This window comes from Schistocerca nitens, chromosome 4 (assembly GCF_023898315.1).
Source record: "Schistocerca nitens isolate TAMUIC-IGC-003100 chromosome 4, iqSchNite1.1, whole genome shotgun sequence".
In the NCBI taxonomy this organism is placed as follows: domain Eukaryota; kingdom Metazoa; phylum Arthropoda; class Insecta; order Orthoptera; family Acrididae; genus Schistocerca; species Schistocerca nitens.
This window is the reverse complement of record NC_064617.1, coordinates 947,330,819-947,354,187: the sequence shown is the minus strand read 5'-3', so window position 1 is coordinate 947,354,187 and position 23,369 is coordinate 947,330,819. Positions and strand designations below refer to the sequence as shown.

At 39.5% G+C, this 23,369-nt stretch overlaps 1 protein-coding gene across 1 annotated transcript in view; it reads left to right on the top strand.

Annotated features, from left to right (window-relative positions):
- The window catches only part of LOC126253626 (RRP12-like protein), a 161,412-nt gene that overhangs the window by 81,252 nt on the left and 56,791 nt on the right, over positions 1–23,369 (top strand). The window contains exons 11-13 of the mRNA XM_049955103.1: positions 4,830–4,962; positions 5,463–5,699; positions 8,517–8,743. Coding sequence (XP_049811060.1) covers positions 4,830–4,962; positions 5,463–5,699; positions 8,517–8,743 — 597 coding nt within the window. The remainder of the gene's footprint in view (positions 1–4,829; positions 4,963–5,462; positions 5,700–8,516; positions 8,744–23,369) is intronic.

Here is a 23,369-nt window from a genome sequence, read left to right as displayed (position 1 = left end):
TGTCATGGTTCCTTGTACAGCTGATGTCCATAAAATGTCACCATTCATTGTTTTTACACATAAGATGTTACCTAAGTCTGAGGTTTTTCCAAAAAGCATTTTTGTGTGTGTCTGGTTTGCAGAGGACGTGGTATTGGACTGGGTTAAACTTATATGGCAACATTGCCATGGGCCCTTGCTAGGTTTGCCAAACATGGTTGTACTAGATTTGCACACAAGTCATACTGCTCTGGTTGTAAAGTGATAATTACTAGAGGGTAGAACAGACTTGGCTCCCATTCCAGGAGGGATGACATCAATTTTACAGCCATTAGTTGTTGTTTTAAACAAACAATTTAAGGACAAAGTTAAAAATATGTACAGACATTGGCTAATGAAAGAGGATAGGCAGTCAATGCCAGCAGGATGTGTTGAGCGTGCAAGCTTGTCTCAAGTGTGTGAGTGGACTGACCAATCTTGGAAATGTACCCCGAATAAAATTGTCCAACATGCATTTAAGAAAATGCTATTTTTCTAATGTGCTTGATGACACAGAAGATGGAGCTCTTCATAAAGAGAGTAGCGAAAAGGAATTGAGTGATGACAACTGAGAATCATCGGAGTAATGATTAAAGACAGTCCAGATATGTTTATGTAAAATTTCTGGTCCTTACATCCATTTTCCATTTCTAAGTCATTTTCATTGTAGGTATGTGACAGTGTCCAGGTAGTCAGTGAGCCTATGCACTACTAATGAGAAGACGTGTGTGTGTGTGTGTGTGTGTGTGTGTGTGTGTGTGTGTGTGTGTGTGTGTGTGTGTGTGAGAGAGAGAGAGAGAGAGAGAGAGAGATAGTTACGTATTTCTTTTGGGTCTATTACATGTTGTAAATTTGTATTCTTGGTTGCCACATTATTGTGAGTTTCTCCTTAGCACATGTCTATTTGGTCTGCTCTAAGTCTGTGTGACCCTCTTAAAATAAAAAATTGGTGAAAGAGGTTAATGTCCCTAGGAGACACTTACAGTTTGCACTTTGTACAGATCACTTGTGCTGGAAATATTTATATGCAGACTAATTATATTGTTCGGAATGTTAAAAAAAGTGAGCTAATAAAGTACCTTGTCTGAGGTGATACAAATTAGTGCCTTGAAAACGTAGATTACTCTTCATGAAATTTAAATCATATAAATCGAAAATGTAATTTTATTGGATGAAACCATTATATTTCATTGAAAGAAAAAAAATACTTTGGATGTTATTCATGTGATATGGAGAAACTGATGTACAATTTGAACACAAGTTGCAGTATAGTCCGTAAAACTGTAAAAGCCTTAGAGGCCCCAGCTGCCCTAGCTCAGATTGGAATATTTTGATAGATATCATGAATTCTCAGTGCTGGCAGTGTTCGTGATGTGCCAGTAGTTGTGTAAGTGTCCATCCAGCTAAATTTAATTCCGTGCGATTTACTATAAGTAAGTACTGCTCCCAGTAAATCCCTGAGAGATGGAGCCACTTTATGCTTTATCCATCATATGATGAACTATATTTGCTTTGTTATTTAAGTGTGGCTTGAAATGGAGTAAATACAGTCACCTCTTTTTCAGTTTTGTTATAGTTTTATAAACATCAGGCATATTACATGCCTACTAAACAGTGGAAAATCGAAGATGGAATTTAACGATATTATGAAAAGGAAAGTTGCTACTTACCATATAGTGGAGATGCTGAGTCGCAGATAGACACAACAAAAAGACTGTCACAAATAAAGTTTTCAGTCATTAAGGCCTTCGTCAACAATAGACAGGCAGACAGACATAGGCGCGCGTGCGCGCGCGCGCGCGCGCGCGCACACACACACACACACACACACACACACACACACACACACACACACTCAAACGCAACTCACACACACGACTGCAGTCTCAGGCAACTGAAACCACACTGCGAGCAGCAGCACCAGTGCAAGATGGGTGTGGCGACTGGGTGGGGGTAAGGAGGAGGCTGGGGCAGGGAGGTGGAGGGATAGTATGGTGGGGGTGGCGGACAATGAAGTGCTGCAGGTTAGACAGAGGGCAGGAGAGAGGTGGGGAGGGGGCAGGGAAGTAGGGGAAAAGGAGAAAAGTAAAAAGACTGGGTGTGACGGTGGAATGACGGCGGTGTAGTGCTGGAATGGGAACAGGGAAGGGGCTGGATGAGTGAGGACAGTGACTAACGAAGGTTGAGGCCAGGAGGGTTACGGAAATGTAATATGTATTGGAGGGAAACCTGTGCAATTCAGAAGAGCTGGTGTTGGTGGGAAGGATCCATATGGTGCAGGCTGTGAAGCAGTCATTGAAATGAAGGATGTCATGTCGGCAGTGTGTTTAGCAACAGGGTGATCCACTTGTTTCGTGCCCACAGTTTGTCGGTGGCCATTCATGCGGACAGGCAGCTTTGTTTTTGTACAAGATTGGGAGGATCATTATGATCTGTAAAGCCTTCAGTTAGACCCTTGTTATATTTCGAGAGGGACCACTCGTCACTGCAAAGGCGACAACCACAGGTGGGGAAGCAAATGGAGGAATGTGGATAGCGTGTCCTCAACCTCAGTTCATTGATGAGATCTTTGCAATCTGGATTGAGGGTGAGGACACCCTATCCACATTCATCCAGAACCTTGACAACTTCTCCCTCATTTGCTTCACCTGGTCCTACTCAGCCCAAGGAACCACGTTCTTGGATGTTTACCTCCACCTCATAAGCAGCTACATCAGTACCTCCGTCCATATCAAACCTACTAATTACCACCAATACCTCCACTTCAACAGCTACCACCCTTTCCATACTAAGAAGTCCCTTCTGTACAGCCTATCCACCTGTGGTCGTCACATTTGCAGTGACAAATGGTCCCTCTCAAAATACAATGAGGGTCTCACTGAAGCCTTCCCAACCTTGTACAAAAACAAATCTCCCATGTCATATCTTTCCAGTGTCCCACCACCTTCTAAAGCCCCACCGTCCGGCCACAGAGGAGGCTTCCCCTCATAATTCAGTACCACTCAGGACTGGGGCAACTGAATTATGTTCTCCACCAGGGTTTCGACTCCCTCTCGCTGTGCCCTGAATTGAGAAATGTCCTGCCCACTATACTTTCCACCCCTCCCACAGTGGTATTCTGCCGTCCACCAAACCTACACAATATACTTGTCCATCCTTACACAATCCCTGCTCCCAACCCCCTACCTCATGGCTCATACCCCTGTACTAGAAGATGTGAGACCTGTCCCATACATCCTCCCACCACCACCTACTTCATTCCAGTCACTAACTTCACCTACCCCATCAAAGGCAGGACTACCTGTGAAACTAGTCGTGTGATCTACAAGCTAAGCTGCAACCACTGTGCTGCATTCTATGTGGGCGTGACAACCAACAAGCTGTGTGTCCGCATGAATGGCCACCAACAAACTGTGGACACGAAACAAGTGGACCACCCTGTTGCTGAACACGCTGCCAACATGACATCCTTCATTTCAATGACTGCTTCACAGCCTGTGCCATATGGATCCTTCCCACCAACACCAGCTCTTCTGAGTTGCGCAGGTTTCCCTCCAACACATCCTACGTTCCCGTAACCCTCCAGGTCTCAACCTTCGTTAGTCACTGTTCTCACCCATCCAGCCCCTTCCCTGTTCCCATTCCAGCACTACACAGCTGTCATTCCACCGTCACATCCAGTCTTCTTACTTCTCTCCTTTTCCCCTACTTCCCCACCCCCTCCCCACTTTTCTCCTGCCCTCTGTCTAACCTGCAGCACTTCACTGTCCTCCACCCCCATCATACTATCCCTCTCCTCCCCTCCCCAACCCAGCCACCTCCTTACCCCCACCCAGTCGCCACTCCCATCTTGCACTGGTGCTGCTGCTTGCAGTGTGGTTTCAGTTGCCTGAGATTACTGTGTGTGTGTGTGTGTGTGTGTGTGTGTGTGTGTGTGTGTGTGTGTCATCCATTGTTGACGAAGGCCTTATGGTCGAAAGCTTTTTTTGTGACAACCTTTTTGTTGTGCCTATCTGCGACGACCTTATGGTCGAAAGCTTTTTTTGTGACAGCCTTTTTGTTGTGCCTATCTGCGACTCAGTGTCTCTGCTATGTGGTGAGTAGCGACATTCCTTTTCATAATGGAATTGGAAGATAAGTATACAGTATCTGGCATTTATTGGATAGAATGAAGTTACATTATTGAGAGAGTTAAGTGTTCAGCCTGAAGTGCTCAGTAGTCATTATGGTCCCATAAGAATTTACACTTTTGCTGTTCTCTTCCGTGATAGAAAAAAAAATTCTGACTGGAGGGAGGGGGGATGCATTGTAAGCAATCACAATGGGATTTACTACAGTGCTATGTGACCTTGGTCAAAAGTACTTGGATTTCCTCTCATAACAGCAAGTCTTTTAATTATTATCTCTTCAGATGAGCACTGATTAATCTGGCCGTAAAATTTCTTTAAAATTTCTTTCAAATTTCTTTCATTTCGTAGTGTCAACTAAGTAAAATTTTTTGCTTATTTTCACATAAGTTACTTTTTCACTGTATGGGGCATTGACATTTCTACACGATTTATTGCAGTAATCAAGTATGACTTACGCAACAAGAATTACAAAAAACTGCCATTATGTTAATAATTAATTCAGCTACAGTTTATACTGTTTATTTGAGGTATTATAGAAAATGAATAGCTCATCATGTTACTCATTTGTTACTCATGATGGACTCAAATAAACTCCCCACTGCACATTTAAGATTATTTTTGTCCTCTTAAAACCAATAATGGCATTAAAGTGATAACTTCATATGTATGATTTTTTCATAGGGAAAAATCTGTTGAGTGTGAGAAGCAAAGTGATATGGTTGGTGCTCACAGTTATGACCTGCTGCAATCACAGATTTGGGCACTTTTACCTGGCTTCTGTAACAGACCATCTGACATAAAAGAGAATTTCAAGGTTAGTCTTTTCTGTAATACAGCAGTTCCTTTTCTAGCATGATTATACTACCTGTTGAAATAATTAATGTAACTTTACTGTCCAAATAAAACACTCTGCATTATGTTCAGTGTCTGAGTGGGTAAGTATCAAACAACAAATCCAAAGGTGCAGGATCACACTCTGATTCTGAGATTTTTTTTCTGCGCCATGTGCTGCAGTAACATCATTGTGTATTAGTATATAATCAAGTACCATTCTTTAGTTAATTATGTAGTTTGCTTTAAGCAAACTGTTCCTAGATATGCTTCTCTTGCAAAATTAGCAACTCCAGTGTAATTTCCTTTAGAATGTGCTAGATTTCAGTCAGATCGTAGTGTTACATTATAATTTTACTTCATAAAACAATCAGTTATTCTTAAACTATATTTCTGGTTATTACTTGTTGACTACATATAGTGACAATCAGTTTATATGATGATATTGAGTGCTGATCATTGCCAACAATATTTATTTGTCAGAGCATTGCAAGAATCCTGGGTACGGCAATTAATGAACGCAAGAACCTACGTCTTTCTGTCATGGCATCATTGAGGAAATTGATTTCTGGAAGTAAAGAAATGAATAATGAGGAAGATCTGGCAGAATTGTCAAGATTTGCAAAAAATTTCCTTCCAATTCTCTTTAATCTGTATACTATTAAAGCTAAAGGATCTGATGAAGAAGGCCACAGACTATCTGCATATGAAACAATCAAGGTAGGTGTTAGTATTCTGCACACCTTAAATTTTAATTTGAAATATATATATTGCTGTTTCTTGTTCGTAGTGAGTTGCATGCTTACTGCAAAGTGATAGTGGAGTTGAATTTCAGTATTTTATGAAATATATCCCAGGATTGATGTAGATAATTTATATTTCAAATTACACTAAAAGATATAGTGTTCTTGAAGAAACAATGAATTAAATACTACAAATATGAGGGAGAAATGTCTTTTTCATAGTTTCTGTTGTGATCTTGGAGAGCTTGTGTAATACAAAGCGACAACCACTGCCTGCCTGCAGTCTGCAATTCAAATTTCAATTGTAACTTAACATTTTATGAAAGCTGCACTAATGAATTACATTAGCAAAATTTGAAGATTTGAAGCTTAATTGTGCTACAGTATTAACGTGTAATGTATCTAAGTATTTTGCAATTGGACATGCAATTTTTTTAAAATTTTTAGAATGGAAAGCTTGTTTATTTAAAACATTTGTTTAATTCAGGCGTATTCACAAAGATTCAGGAATAGTTTGATGAAGCTGTGAATAAATAGTAGCTGATAGGCACTTGATGCCATTTTTGATCCATAAGTGTAAATAAATAAAAAATTTAAATAACTTGGGAGTAAAGGTAACAACTCTTTGAATGGTAGAAGCGTAGCATTGTTGATGTGCACACAAAAAAAAAGTGAAAAATTGGATAGCTTTTGGTTGGAGGTGGCCTTTTCAGAGCTGGATTACACACACACACACACACACACACACACACACACACACACACACACACAATTTCCTAGGGGTGTATGTAAGGAATGTGGGGCTATGAACGTACGTACGTGTGTGTGTGTGTGTGTGTGTGTGTGTGTGTGTGTGTGTGTGTGTGTGTTTCTTTTTTTGTGTTCCTGTCAATGACTCAATGCTTGTTGACTTTACTCCTGAATTATTTACATTTTGCCAGAACTATCTATACCATATTTAAATCGAAAATTAGTCATCTGACATGGTTAACCTAATTTACTGCAGCTGTGCAATCTTTTCCCTGTACTTGATGCATCTCGTACAAGTGATTGCTCAAAATTTGTGAAATATTGATTATTACTTGATAAATTTTATGTCAAGGTATAAAGGCATCATCCGTTACTAATGTATATCTTCATAATTGTTTTGACAATGCAACAGAGAATGATAGCCAGTCGCATCACCTCCAAAATTGTCACTACTTTTAGTTGTGGATTTAAGATGATCTACAGATGGTTGGCACAAATTACATAAAGCCTTTTATAAAAATTTAGTAATGTTTGCTGTTGACTTGAGATAAGCTGAAATCAGGTACCAGTTATGTTATACTACTTTGCAGTATCTAAGGAAATGTAATTTTTAAACATTTTTGGAAGGTGACTGTCAACAGCCATTAAGTAACGTATAAGATGCATGTTTGAACCATCAGCTGATTTTATTTTTAACCCAAATATCAACCAGTTTCAGTCTTGGACCATCTTCACAAACAAGGGTTAAAGTGGTTTAAGTCACCATATTACATTAGTCATTACTTAAAATGTGTAGTGCATGCCATGAATGTCATTATATGACACAGGGCGTTTAGAAGCAAACATATGAATGATAAATGTACACAGAGCATTACTAGAGAGAAGATCCTGATCTTCTCTTCTGTACTTCTCTTATCCGTGAAGATGGTCCAAGACTGAAACTGGTTGATATTTGGGTTTAAAGTAAAAGCAACTGATGGTTCAAATATGCATTTTATACAAATGTTGGTTGTTGTTGTTGTTTTTTTTTTTTTTTTACATAATCCTTAAAATTTTATGTGCAGCAACAAGTCAGACTACTGTGTTTCTTCTGTTTAGGACTTTTTAAATTATTGCCAGGTGAAATAAAATAGTATACAAATGGGAAGCAACTGGGAAAAAAAATTAGTTTAGAATAACTGAAATTTTTTGTCAGACAAAACGCACAATGCTTTGTCACCAGTTTATATGTCTTCAGTCATTAATTCATTACTTTTCCCTTCTGTATAATTGTTCTTTTAACACATTTCAATAGTTACTAAGTCAATGTAATTCACTGTTAAGCAAAGTTAGCTGATGTCAGGAGGTCCTTTCATATGTTAGTTCATATGAAACAGTAATGCAATTCAGAGGCATGTAGCATGTATAAGCAGAACGTGCATCTGAATTTTTTGGAATCTGAGGCTTCTTTTTGGAATGGCAAGGCTAATTGAAATCATAGGTTTTGCATGACAAGAACAACATAAGATTGTAAAGGATGCAAAACTGTAATGACAGAAACTATCCAGGGAATGAAAATTTAAACTAGATCAAAGGTTAATGAATATTTGCAAGTATTGACAGATAACAAGGTGTTTACTAGTCTTTGGAAGCAGAAACCTTTACAATTGATGATTTATGTTTGTTGGATCTGGAATGGAGCTCTGAACTCTATGTGCAGAGATAATTGGTACCTCACATAATCATTAGCTTGTAGTCACTTCATACAACTTCTGAGAGAGACTCAGACTGTCAGCAATAATGCCACCTCTCATGTTGAGAACAAAACTTGTGACCATAGATGGCTTTGTCTTCTTATTCTTGTGTAAATTCAGATCCTTGCGGCACTATTATTAATAAGTAGTGTAGAGACTATAGCTTATTTAATTTGGTTTTTGGACGCTAAGCTTTTTGTATGATTTCTTTAAAAAAATTCATTATGGTATCCAAAACATAGTTCACTGATCAGTTTCTGCTGTTAATAGTATTAAGGGAGGTTGTGATCGATTTCTGGTATTGATTATAGGTGTATTTAGAAATAACAGACTCTCCTCTTCGGAACGACTTGTTTGACCGGGCAGTCATTAAGCTGAATGCTGAAGATTCTGATGACTTTGTGAAAAAGAGCATTCTTGACCTCCTACGACTGTTGCTGCCATATCAGGATGTTGAGAGGCTTTCTAAACTGTATGAGCATTGTAAGCAGTTAGTACCTCAAATCAAAGATCGCCAGCAGCAGAAGAAATCTTATAGGTGAGTACCTGCAGCCTGTACATTACTGCAATATACATTCAGTTTTTCAAAGAATTATTTTGGTTTCAGTATATGAAAAATTTAGATTTGTGTAATTTATCTAAACAAATATTACACTGAAGTAGCTGATCAACCAGTTACTTTCTACTCACTTATGTAATTTGTTGTATTAGCTTTAACAATTTTGTGTTTTGAAAGCAATAACACAAAATTGTCCCCATCTTCAAAAAAGGGGATAAAAGACTTTGTAAAAACTACAGAGGAATACACTTATGATTCATGCAGCAAAGATTTTTGAAATAATTTTGCTAAATCGAATAAGTGAAAAGATAAAAAAGGAGCTGAGTGAAGAACAGCATGGGTTTAGGAAAGGAAGAAGCACGATCGACCTGATATTTTCTATCCATCAACTGATGGAAAAAAGTTGGGAGCATAACAAAAGGGAATAATGGTTTTTATAGACATATTTTCTATCCATCAACTGATGGAAAAAAGTTGGGAGCATAACAAAAGGGGATAATGGTTTTTATAGACATAGAAAAGGCATATGACTCAGTTAACAGGGAAATACCCTGGGAAGAAATGAAGAAGATACATATAGAATGTGGACACATTAATGTAATAAAGACAGTGTACAGAGGACACAACGGTAGAGTTAGAACACCATTGGGGAATTTTGAATACTTCGAAATTAGACAAGGACTTACACAAGGAAGTATTCTATCACCTGCACTTTTTAATGCTGTGATGGAGGGAATGAATAGGGCAATTAAAGATATAGTAAAAGGAAAAGACAAAAAGATGATTTTTTTGCAGATAATATGGTAATATGGGACAATAAAGAGGTAGATGTACAGTTACAAGTTGATGCGTGGAAGGAAATAATGAAAAGGTATGGATTAAAAATAAATAAAGATAAGAGTGATGTAATCGTATTTGGAAGAGACAAAGGGATCAACGGGAATATTACTTTGAAAGGAGAACCTCTCACAGTGGTAGACAGTTACACTTATTTAGGGAATGAAATATCTAGTGATGGAAAAATAACTAACGAAATTAATAGGAGGTTACGGAAGAGAGGCAATTTCTACCAAACAATAAAACACCTGATTTGGAATAAAGAAATTTCAGGAAAAGCAAAACTCCTTATGTATAAGAGTTATTACTTCCCTATTGTCACCCGTGGAGGAGACACATGGGCGATGACAAAGGGACTGGAGCAGACTGCAAGCAGGGGAAATGAAATTTCTCGGAGCAGCTAAGGGAAAAACAAGAATGGACAGAGGAAGGAATGTTGATGTTAGAAAGGACCTTAAACAAGAAAGTATGAGAGAAGAAATCGAAAAAAAGAGATTAAGATGGTGCGGGCATGTTAAGAGGTTGCGTGGGCAGAGACTTCCCAAAATTATGGAAGAACTAAAGATGGCTGGAAGAAGGCCTAGAGGGCACCCAAGAACACGGTGGAAAATGGGAGTGAGAGTATCTGTGGAAAGGAGAGGTGTGACCTGGCCGCAAGTGGCTGGCCGCAAGTGGAGGAAGAAAAGTGGTGGGGGGACCGAGCCAAATGGAGAGGATTCGTCAGCACCCAGATCCAGCAGTAGCTGGAGTGGGATCCGGGTACAAACAAACCTTTAACAATTCAGTTTATAACACTGCTGTGTGCAGTGTGAGGCAAATAAAAGAGAAAATCAAATTTTCTTTTATAAATCCATATTCTTTAATAAAGTCTCCTTTTTATGTGCTAGACACTTGAAATCTTCATTTTGATGTCCCTATGAAACCTAAGTCTTAAGGAATTTGTCACTCCTCCTTTCATTTGAAACAAACTACTTGCTCCCGCTGTTGATGATTTCTGGGATTTGGATGATTTCTTCTTGAACTGCTGAATGTTTATCTGATGTTTATGCCTCATGATTGTGTGTACTGATCGTTTTCATTTTCGACTCTCAAGGCAAATCAGGATCAACAAATACAATGATGATGGATTCAGGAGACAGATATCATAAATGATTTTTCAGTTTGTGTAAAGCCACACAAGACATCACAACTGTCAGCCTAATATGTACAAAGCTTCAAAACAATCTGGAATCAGTATTTGATGCTTTTTCTATGGAGAAATGCAGCATTGTCCCCAAAAGTGATCATGGCCCCTTGGTTCTGAGTCGAGAGGATGGACTGAACCAGAGATTTCAAAATTCAAGGTAGGCTGCAGATGTGAAGGATGCTCCTAAATGGTTCACGTGTGCACTACACATCATAGGATGACACTCAGGTAGCTGACTCTTTGTGGGCTGCACACAAGGCTTTTTAGATTAGGTGACGCTCCATCCCATCCAGATAATGATAACTGTAGGAAACACAGAAGTATCGGTGTAAGAGCAAAAGAAATGCCTCCCACAGGTGAGAGTATTAAAATCCTAATAGTAAACTGCCAAAGCTTTCGCAACAAAGTGTCAGAGTTTGAAGTGCTCATGGAAAAGCACTGAAGCCCACATAATGCTAGGTACAGAAAGCTAGTTGAAACCTGAAATTGATAGCAGTGAGATTTTTGGGGAAAATTTAAGTGTATATCGAAAGGATAGGCAAAGGGAAATGGAGGTGATGTATTTGTCGCTGTAGACAAGGAACTCAGATCCACCGAGATAGAAATTTAAGCTGTATGTGAGATTGTTTGGACAAGACTCAGTATCAGGGTGAACATAAAATAATTGGATCCTTGTATCACCCACCAGACTCGTCTCCTGACGTAACTTAAAACTTTAGAGAAAACCTCATGTCATTATTATGTTAAGTTCCCAAATCATTGGTGGAGACTTTAATCATCCATCAATTAATTGGGAAAATTATAGTTTTTTTTTTTTATGTACACGATAAGATATCCTGTGAAACTTTACTAAATGTCTACTTTGAAAACTACGTGGAACAGATAGTTAGGAATGCCACTCATGATTGAAATACATTGGATCTAATGGCAACCAATAGACCTGACCTCTTCGAGGATGCCCACTTTGAAAGTGTTATCAGTGACCATGATGCGGTTGTGGCAACAATGATTACCAAAGGACAAAGGACAACTAAAACAAGCAGAAAGATATATGTGTTCAGTAAACTAGACAAAAAGTAAGTAGTATCATACCTCAAAGGGGAACTTGAAACTTTCATCAAAAGGCAGGAGCATGTGGAAGAACTCTAGTTCAAGATCAAAACAATAATTGACCAAGCACTGAATAGATATGTACCCAGTGGAGCAGTCCATAATGGGAGAGAACCTCCATGGTATACAGTCACTGTAAAGAAACAGATTATTGTATAATAGCTGTAAAACAAAAGCATAGGGTTATAGCTACAGAGATGCTGGATGAAATGAATTTGGCTGTCAGTAGAGCTATGTGCAATGCCTTTAGTGACTACTGGAGCAGAATATTGTCAAGTGATCTTCCACAGAGCCAAAAGAAATTCATGCCAGCCAGCATGCTTTTCGAAAACATTGATCACGTGAAACCCAAGTCGCACTTTTTCCACATGACGTGATGAAAGCTTTGGATCAAGCCAGTCAGGTAGATGCAGTATTTATTGATTTCTGAAAAGCATTTGACTCTGTATCACACCTGTGCTTATTGTCAAAAGTATGATCATGTAGGGTATCAAGTTAATTTGTGACTGGATTGAGGACTTTTTGGCAGGGGGGGCGCAGCATGTTATCTTGGATGGAGAGTCGTCGTCAGATGTAGAAGTAACTTCGGGTGTTGTCCAGGGAAGTGTGTTGGGACCCTTGCTGTTCATGTTGTATATTAATGATCTTGCAGACAATATTAATAGTAAAATCAGGCTTTTTACAGATGATGCAGTTATCTATAATGAAGTATTATCTGAACGAAGCTACATAAATATTCAGTCAGGTCTTTACAAGATTTAAAATGCTACAGAGATTGACAACTTGCTCAAAATGTTCAGAAATGTAAAACATTGCACTCCACAAAATGAAAAAACGTAGTATCTTATGACTAAATATCAATGAGACACTGCTGGAGTCGGCCAAGTCATACAAATACCTGGGTGTAACAATTTGTAAAGATATGAAATGAAATGGAATGATTACGTAGGTTCAGTCATGAGTAAAGCAGGTGGTAGACTTTGGATTTTTAGTAGAATACTGGGAAAGTGCAGTCAATCTACAAAGGACATTCTTTACAAATCACTTGTGTGACCAGATTTTGAATATTGCTCAAGTGTGTGGGACACATACCAGATAGGACTAATGGGGGATACTGAACTTGTACAGAGAATGGCAGCACGAATGGTCACAGGTTTGTTTAATTCATGAGAGTGTGTCACAGAGATGACTGAAGGAACTGAACTGGAAGACTCTTGAAGATAGATGTAAACTATCCCGACAAAGTCTATTAATTCCACAAATGTACTGACAAGAAAAATAAAGATATCACAAATTACATTCCCTTCTTCTGGTGATAATTCAGATTCATTACGTAACACAAGCATTTTCAAGCAATAAATGGCTTTCGCCATCTATCTTGCGTGATAGCCACTGAAACATGGAGGAATACTTGGGAGCAATCGTTGAATTTCGTATTTGCTTTGCCCTCAACTCGTTGCAGCTAGCTCTGCATACCCAGATACTCCTCTCATTCTCATGTAGGTGCTAATTGGTTCTGTCAGGGTGTATACGACCCGGGACAACCGGGAAATCTGGGAATTTTTTCATCCAGGAGAAAACCGGGAAAAACCCGGGAATTTTTCGGAATTCTGGGATTTTTTCATTGTTTTAGCTTTCAGTTAAATTTTTGTAATTTTGACTTCAGAATTGATTCTCTAGCAAAGAATGTTATTGTATCCTGCTACTGGAGAATGATACTGCAGCAATAAAATATAAATGAGAGAGAAAAAAATAAAACTTTAGTGGCAAAGGAAATGTGCAACTTACAACAAAAAACCGTGCACGCACAAGCGTCTGCAAATAGCAAAAATATGTCAAAGGCTGTAGGGCGAAGACTGTAATTCTTTGTAACAATAAACTGCTTGCTATGAGCATGACGTCACAACTGTTCAATTAGGTTCGTTTGACCAATTGCCAGCGGTCTGTTGCGCATGCGCATTTGACTCACCTATAAGCAGTATCTTCTCCCGCTACTTGAAGTTCGGCTGTTAGCTGTATCGGTAGTAGCAGCAAGCAGCCAGATGCAAACGAGAAAAATTTTTCTCGCGCCCGCTAGCTGCCAGATTCGCGCTTGCACAGAGTTGTCTGAGTTGTAGTGGGGAGGGTGTTAACCTCCACGTGACCCGTGTTTACGTTAAGTGATTTAGTATGGTTTACGAAATTCCGATGCTCTTTGGAGTATCCTCTGATGCCCTGTTTCTTTTATGGTGTAATGTAAGCTCTCTTAGTGCTTTATACACACGAACACACGGGCTTCCTACACCACTGCAGTTGCACACGCACAATAATGCCTGTTTTCTGGCGCTCTCGGCCAACTGGTAAATCGAACCTATTTCTAACAGTCTCCGCATAGTATTGCGAACGGTGGTTAGAAAAGCGTTACTTTCAAAGTAAATTTCTTTTTACGCAAGACGAATTATGTTATGAGTGAGAAAGTGGGATGGATATCTAAATCACAGAGCGTTCGAAACTGAACATTTTGAGGACCAGCCGCTTACAAGAATTTCGAGCCGAGACATTTATGTCATAATTTTAAATTTACTGGCACATTTGTGTGATGTGTCTTAAAGTATAATACACACAAAAAAAAAAGATCAATATTGCATGTGAAAGCTTAGCTTCTGTTGTAGCGTGTTAATCTTAGAGACTAATATTATATGTGAAAGCTTAGCTTTTCTTGTAGATATAAGGTACTGTGTACATTAATGTAAACCGTTAACTTTTCCTCTTGCGTGTTCGCACTATGTAACCAGTGATCTTGCTATTGGCTGACTATTAACACGTGTCCTATGCTCTGAATAGCTGCTGTCATCGGTTGACGAGATCTCGTGGCTTGCGATATGACTCGCTTACAAAAGGACATTGCAACCTCGGCTTCAACGCTCCGGAAACTAACCCGCTGTGTAAAAGTCTCTCCAAAACTTCTTTGCCCCGTCTTTTTTTTTTTCCGGGAAGTTCTACGCGATTGTATAAAACGTTAACCATTCAAAGGATTGATAAGTTTTACAGTTCCGAGGGAAAATCTACGGAAAACCTACTGTCACTTAGCACAGAAAAAGTGTATTTTCACTCGGGAAAAAGCATATTTTTTAAACGGGATGTCCGGGGAGAAATCCGGGAACTTTTTTTTCCTTGTCCCCGTATACACCCAGTTCTGCGCATGAATCATGGTCACCCTTTCTATTATTGGTTAATCAGAAACCGTTCATCTTCTTGAACCTTTGAGCGGGCGCAAATTTTTTTTAACAAGAGCGAGCTTGTGGCATACTTCCTACACATGTAAAGAATAGCTGTCTTCATGTTACAAAGGCAAACATGTATGAGAAAAATCACACTTTCATCTTAGTTTAATGAAACAATGATTTTACATTATATGAATTAAAGCACTGTTTAATTAAACAGTAATGAAATAAACCTCCATTATATCATCCTGTTGCCATGGAGAGGTGTTACCTCACAGTAATGACCCATTTGAAGCATTAAACAGTGCAGTTGCTTTAGATCCCAGCCAACTGCATATTCAATTACTAATTATCTCATAGACAACTGCCACATTGTGGGATTGAGCTGTTAGCTCGTAATCTGGGGCATTATCTTGCATGGAACGTAATTTTTTTCTCAATGAGTTCACTGTTTATTTTACATTACGGCTGCTCACTTTCATGTATAACAACCCAATTTATCACTCTGTTAGCTGAAGGAATAGTTCAGGGTTCACTGTTGTGAAGCAATAATGGAACAGTACAAAACAATTTTATTTGTGGTTGGCGCACATTATACATAGGGGCACCCACTCAAAGGTTAATAGTAATAAAATTAAAACATTCTCAAATAGCTTTTGTAGTTGCCTATATTGTTAACACAGAACATCTAATTTAGGTTTGCAGTTTCTCAGCTTCTGTGTTGGAATTCATGGTTTCTGCCAATAATTCATAACTTACGGCACAGATAGTGTGGCATCTTGATACATAGTACCTTACAGACCCATAAATTGTAGACGAAAGCCTTTAAGTATAGCAAGGGAAGTTCTAGCAGAATGTAAATAATTTAGGTGTAAAGGAGACAACTCACCAAATAGAAGTAATGGAGACAGCTCACTAAATAGAAGTATTGTCATCGATAGGCACACACACAAGATTGAAAACTTCAAGAATGTATGGAAAGTTTTGATTGAGAATTAAAAGTTATTTAGGAATAAAGTAGGCGACTCCCCAAAAGACAGAAGCGTTGCATCGTCGATAGGTACAGAAATTGAAAGTACAGAGCTTTGCTGTCTATCTGAATACACTTCGTTTTCCAAGCTTGTAGGGAAAACACACACACACACACACACACACACACACACACACACACACACACACACACTCTCACTCTCTCTCTCTCTCTCTCTCTCTCTCTCTCTCTCTCTCTCTCTCACACACACACACACACACACACACTCACACTCACACTCACTCACACTCACTCGCTATTGGGCAGGCGCGGTGTGGGGGTCAGCGAGTTACCTTAGGTATAGGCCAGGTGGGTTATGGGAGTGAAGCATGTGCTGTAAGGATAGCGCCCATTTCTGCAGCTCAGAAAAGCTGCTGCTGGTGGTGGTGGTGGTGGGATCCCAATGGCAGGGGTTGTTCGCATGTTGTGCGACTGGTCCACTTCATTTTTGGCAACTGCTTGGCATTGGCCATTCATTCTAGTTCACAGTTGGTTGGTTGTCAGACCAATGTAACACGCTGTGCAGTGGTTGCAGCAGAACTGGTATATAATATGGCTGCTTTCACAGGTGTCCTGGCCTCTGAATGGTGTAGGATAAGCCTGTGATGGGACTGGAGTAGGTGGTGCTGGGTGGGTGTATTGAGTGGGCCTTGCATCTGGGTCTTCCACAGCAGTATGAATCGTTTGGCAGAGGATTGGGGGTGGGAGTGGCATAGGGATGGACTAGGATATTGTAGAAGTTGGGTGGGCAGTGGAGCACCACCCTGGGAGGGGTTGGAAATATCTTGGGTAGGTGTCCCTTATTTCAGGGCACAGTGATAGATAATCAAAGCCCTAACAAAGGACGGGTTTATTTCTCCAGTCCAGGGTTGTATTGGGTGACCGGGGAGGGAGGGGGGGGGGCGCTTCTTTGTGGTTGCTTCTTCAGATGACTGAGGGGATCAGGATCAGGTGTGTGTGAGGATATGATGAAGGAGATCTGTTTGTGAACTAGGTCTGGGAGGTATTATGTGTCTGTGAAAGCCTTTGTGAGGCATTCAGCATACTGGGCAAGGGAGTTCTCATCACTGCAGGTGTGTCTACCGTGAGTGGCCAGGCTGTATGGGACAGATTTTTTGGTGTGGAAGGGGTGGCAGCTGTCAAAGTGCAGATACTGCTGGTGATTGGTGGGTTTGATGTGGACTGAGATCTGGATGGAGCTATCTGAGAGGAGGAGATTAATATCTAGAAGGGTGGCATGATGTGTGGAGGAGAACAAGTGAATTTGATGGGAGAGGTGGTGGTGAGGTTGTGGAGAAATGAGGATAATGTGTCATGGCCTTGTGTCCAGATTATAAAGGTGTCATCAATAAATGTGAACCAGACCATGGGTTTTGGGGAGCTAGGAATGTTTGCTCTAGGTGGCCCATGAAGAGGTTGGCATAGGTGGGTGCCATGCAGCTGCCCATGGCTGTGCCACAAATTTGTTTGCATACCTTAACTTCAAAGGTGAATTAGTTATGGGTTACGAGCAATGAAGTGGTGGGTTTGGAATCTGCAGGGCATTGGGAGAGGTAGTGTTCAATCACGGCAAGGCCATGGGCAAGAGGGATGTTGGTGTATAGGGAGCTTACATCAATAGTGACGAGTAGGAACCTGGGAGGTAAGTGTGTGGGGATAGTGGAGAGCCGGTGCAGGAAGTGGTTGGTATGTTTAATGTGAGAGGCTAGGTTTTGTACAATGGTTGGAGATGTTGATCAACAAGGGGTGCCCAGGATAGTTTGGTTTGTGGATTTTGGGGAGCATGGAGAAGTTGAGTGTGCGAGATGTTGTTGGGGTGAGTAGGGAGATGGAATCAGGGAAGAGATTCTGGGAAGGGCATAAGGATTTCAGCAGGGATTGGAGGTTATGTTGGACTTCTGGGATTGGGGTCACTTTGGCAGAGCTTGTAGGTGGAGTTGTCAGACAACTGATGGAGGCCCTCTACCAGGACGTCAATCTGGTTCACCATAACAGTGGCGGAACCCTTGTCTACTGGGAGGATGATCAGGTCAGGATCCGTTTATAAGTTGTTTAGGGCAGTCCTTTCTTCTTTTGGAAGGTGGTGGTTCTTAGGGAGGGACCTGGGGAAGGATGGTGAGGCAGGTTGGAAGTTATGAATTCCTGGAAGGTATTGGGATAGTTAGGTGGCAGTGTGGGGGTTCACGGTTGGATGGTAGTATGAATTGGCACAGGTAGGGTTCAATCTTGGGATTGAATTTGCTTTGGTTGGAGGGGTTGGTGGTAGAGAAGTATTCCACTGTGGGGAGCTCTCCTTCTCCCACTCCTGCCATGGGCACCCACACTGCACCCACCAATGCCAACCTCTTCATGGGCCACCTAGAGGAAACATTCCTAACTTTCCAAAACCACAAACCCATGGTCTGGTTCTAGTTTACTGAAGACGCACACACTTTGTGCCTGCTGAACACACATTGCCAGGGTCGCATTTCTAAAAGTGGACAAGAGTGGCTGTTACTTCAGTTGGGATGGGTAGAGGGAGATTGGTGGGAGAAGGTACATGAACAAATCTGTGGCACAGACATGGGCACCCCTGTGGCACCCTCGTATGCCAACCTGTGTATGGGCTGTCTAAAGAAACCTTTCTAGCCTCCCAACCCCATGCTCTGGTTCAGGTCACTGATGATATCTTAATAATCTGTACATAGGGCCAAGACATCTATCCTCATTCCTCGACAACCTCAACACCACCTCTCCCATCTGCTTCACCAGTCTCCTCAACCCCATGTGCTATCTTCGTGGATCATGCCCACCACCTCTCTGATTGCTCCATCCATAGCCATGTCTGCATTAAGCCCACTAACAGTATCTGCATTTTGACAACTGCCATCCCTTCCACACACAAATATCATTCCCGTATATTCTGGCTGCCTGTGGATGGTGTATCTGCAGTGACAAGACTTCACTTGTCCAGTATGCTGAAGATCTCACAAAGGCTAACCCTCCCCCTCCTCCCCCCCCCCCTCCTCTTTCCCTGAAAACCTAGTCCACAAACAGATTTCCCATGCCATATCATCGCACACCATGAAATCAGCTCCAAAGAAGTGCTCCTTTCGTCGTCCGATGTCGCACCGGACTGGAGCAACTGAACCATATCATGTGCCAGGGCTATGATGTCTATCATATGCCTGGAAATAAGGGACAATCTACCTATGATCCTTCCCACCACACTTAAAGAGATGTTCAGTTGCCAACCAAACCTACACATCCTGGTCCTTACCTATGTCACTCCAGCCCATGGCCACAGTGGTCATATCCCTGTGGAACACCCATGTGCAAGACCTGTCCAGTTCAACTTCCCATCAGATCCTACTCCAGTCCTGCCACAGGCTTATCTTACACCAAGCTTGTTGCAATTTCTGTACAGCTTCTTGTGTTGGCACAGGGTGTGTACGGCCCGGGACAACCGGAAGAACCCGTAAATTTTTTCATCTGGGAAAAACTGGGGAATTTTTCATTGTTTTAGTTTTCAGTTAAATTTTTGTAGGTTTGACTTGTAAGAACTGACACGCTAATGAAGAATTTTACTTTAACTCACTACTGTTAAATAATACTGCAGCATGCAACATAAATAAAACTTTAGTTGCAAAGAAAATGGGTCATTCAACAACAAAACACAGTGCAAACACAAGTCTGCAGACACCGAAATGTGTCAAAGACTTTAGGGTCAATCCATATGAAGTGGTCCAGTGATGGTTGCTTGACCATTTTTAAATATTTTAATTTTTTTATATGTGGTTGCCCTATAATTGAGAAGTTCAAAACAGTTTTTAAAAATAATTTATCTTGTACCTTTACTGAATGGCGGCCATTTTTATTTGTAGGCGCATTACGATTTTTCAGTCTGGAGACAGTAGCGAAAATTTGAATATCTGTGCACTGGGTTAAGTTATAACATGATTGTTTTTAGAAAATTGTCCTCTACAACATTGTCTATTACACAAAATACCCTAAATTCAAAAATAACCAGTCAAAATGACCTCCAAACTTTGGTATCCAAATTTTCAAAAATCCACTTTTTAGGCCCAAAAATAACAAACTAGGAGTGATTTATGAGTGTCTATTTTTTTCCTGTAGTTGGATATTACACACTACTGGTCTCATATAGAGCAAGAACGCTTACAAATGTTTCCTAAATTTTTTATGAATTTTTGAAATTTGAAAATTTTCATTTTTTATTAAACTTGAGGTTAGATATCTCAGGTGGGACTGAATATAAAAATATGATTTTTTCACAGTTTGTACACCTATATGATAGCAATGTACTGTAAATATTTCAACATTGATATCTGACTATGAACAAAGATATGAATTTTTGAAAATGAGGAAATAATTCACATTACTCTACAACTGATTTTACGGCTGTTGCCTATTTGAATGAATGGTTTGTTGTTTCATTGTAATAAAATTTAATTGTGACATATATTTAGTTAACACTATCACCCAATATTCATTTAGTCTATTTATTTATTTATTTTTTTTGCTATATTAAATAATAGGAGCTTTCGCTTTTGTTCCATGGTAATAAATATGCCTATTTACGTTTAGATTTATTGTCAATAAAGTAGTACATTATTGCTGGGTGTGGAATTGTGGAAGTACGTTATTGCTGTGTGTGGCATTGTTGTAGTCAGTCTGTTCTGAAACTTCTGTTAGAGTGGATGTATACTTCATTGTGAGTATAGAACGTGTCATGTGCTTTGTTCTGTGTGTAATTTGTAATTAATTTTGAAAGATTAACTGGAATGCAATAACATGGATGAGCAGTGCTCTGTATGACAGATAGCAAGTGAAGTGTGTCACAAAACAGTTTGCGGTTCAGTTTCTAAAAACTTGAAAAATGTCAGTGACTTTGATGAAATTAGGCCTAGACAAACTTTGTTCAAATTTGGAGTAAGTTCTTCTGTAACATCAGTGTGAGAGTATCATGAGAAGAAATATATTGAAGTACAACCACATTTTTGGAAGAAAGAGCTGTGATCCACTTAAAGTTAATAAAAAGCCTATTACTAAAGGTTTAAGGGAAATAAAACTTGAACATTTGTTCTTGTTATGTGAGAGTGAAACAGCTTCCCAAGTGAGACATACTGTGATTCCTGGAAATTCCCTATGCCCAAATTGTTACTCAAAAATATTTGTTGTGATTCCAGAACTAGAATCGTGTAACCTTGTTAATGAAATTTATATTCCTAATGAGGAAGCTGTTAGCATATTGGATTTTGCTTGTTCTAAGTTAGACGTATATCCTGCTTTGAAAATAATAAAATTAAGTAACAGAATTAGAAAAGACTTGGGATCATACTTTAATAATACAGATACTAACATTATTTCTAAAGAAGAAGAAAACCTACCACCAGTATCATCTGACACTGAATATTTGAGCCTAATAGAGAAATTAAAAATTAAGTATTCAGTGACATCTAAAGAGGAAAAAGTTAGAATTTTAAGTTTGCTCCCTGACTCACGGTCAAGAGAAAAACTAGTTCATGAATTCAGCTTTTCTCATTGTTTGGTTTAACTAACCTGAAAATTAGTGAAAGAGCAAGGCATTCTTCCAGTTTTAGGAAAGAAGAAAGAAATAATTATAAGTGAAGAAACAAAAAGATCCAGCAGTTTTTTGAAGATGATGAAAACAGTAGAATGTGCCCAGGTTGCAAAGATAGCAAAAGAGTTGTTATAAATGGAGTTAAAGTAACAAAGCAGAAATGACTAATGCTGTCAAATTTAAATGAACTTTATGTAGCTATCAAAAATTCTCACCCTGAATGCAAAATTGGAAGGTCAAAATTTTGTGAACTCCACCCTAAGTAGTGTATTTTGGCTGGATCCTAAGGGACACACTCCGTATGTGTTTGTTTATATCATCAAAATTTCAAACTGGTGATTGCAGGTGTAAAACTCGGTGGTCTTGACTACAAAGAGTTAACTAGATTTAATAGTCTGTGACACTAACAGTTATGACTGCATGATGAGTTTGTGTAATAAATGCTCTGGTAAGGAAACAGTTATTGAATTGTTTCACGATTATGATGAGGGAATGCCAGACAGTATTACCTTCAAACAGTGGGCCACAACTGACAGGGCAGAAATGATAAAAGTGGTTAAATCTCAGGAAGACTACTTGGAAACTTTAATTGATAACTTACAAACTCAAAAGTCACCAGTATGTTTCTAAAACCCAAAGTAAGTTTTTGAAGGACAAAAAAAAGCACAACTTCATGAAACTGATTGCATAGTGCTAACTGATTTTGCAGAAAATTTTACGTGTGTGATTCAGGATGCAACACAAGGGTACCACTGACTCAATGACCAGGCAACAGTGCATCCATTTATTATCTACTTTAAAAATGAGAAAGATGAAGTTTGCAGTTCTTCAATTTGCATTCTAAGTGACTACTTGTAGCACAACACTTTGGCTGTGCATGTGTTTCAAAAGTGTGTAATAAATTACCTAAAGGAAAATTTTCCCAAGGTTGAGAAGCTGATATACTTTTCAGATGGAAGTTGTAGTCAGTATAAGAACTAAAAGAATTTTTCAAATCTGTGCAACCACAAAGTAGACTTTGGGTTGGAGGCTGAATGAATGGCACTTTTTTGCATCTTGCCATGGTAAAAAGGCATGTGATAGAGTAGGAGGTACAACAAAATGTGAAGTAAGTAAAGCCAGCCTACAAAGACCAACCATAGACCAAATTCTTGCAATACATGACATGTATGTCTTTTGCAAGGATAATATTACAGGAATTAACTATTTTCTGATCAAGAAAGAAGAAGTGGTTCTGCATATGAAAACAACACTTCAAACGAGATTGAAAACTGTATAGCAATAAAAGGAACAAGGCATTTCCACAAATTCCTTGGCATTGCAGAAAACTTAGTTCGTTGCTATGTAACATCAGAAACCGAAATTTACGAGGATCATTGTGTCAGTAGAATTACATCTCTATCTTTAACGTTGAATGACATAGTGGCATGTGTGTATGATGGTGGCTTGCAGAGATTGAAATAATAAGTTAGGAAAACAATGATGTTTTTGTGCATTTTTAGCACCCTGCTGGCCCAAGAACATCGTTCACGAAATCTACTAGTGACAAAGTTTCGATACCAATGAAAAATGTTTTAAGGAAACTTTCAGTGCTTGAATTTACCACAGCAACTGGGAGGTCTTATACTATATCACAGAAGCTGTATTGAAGAAAT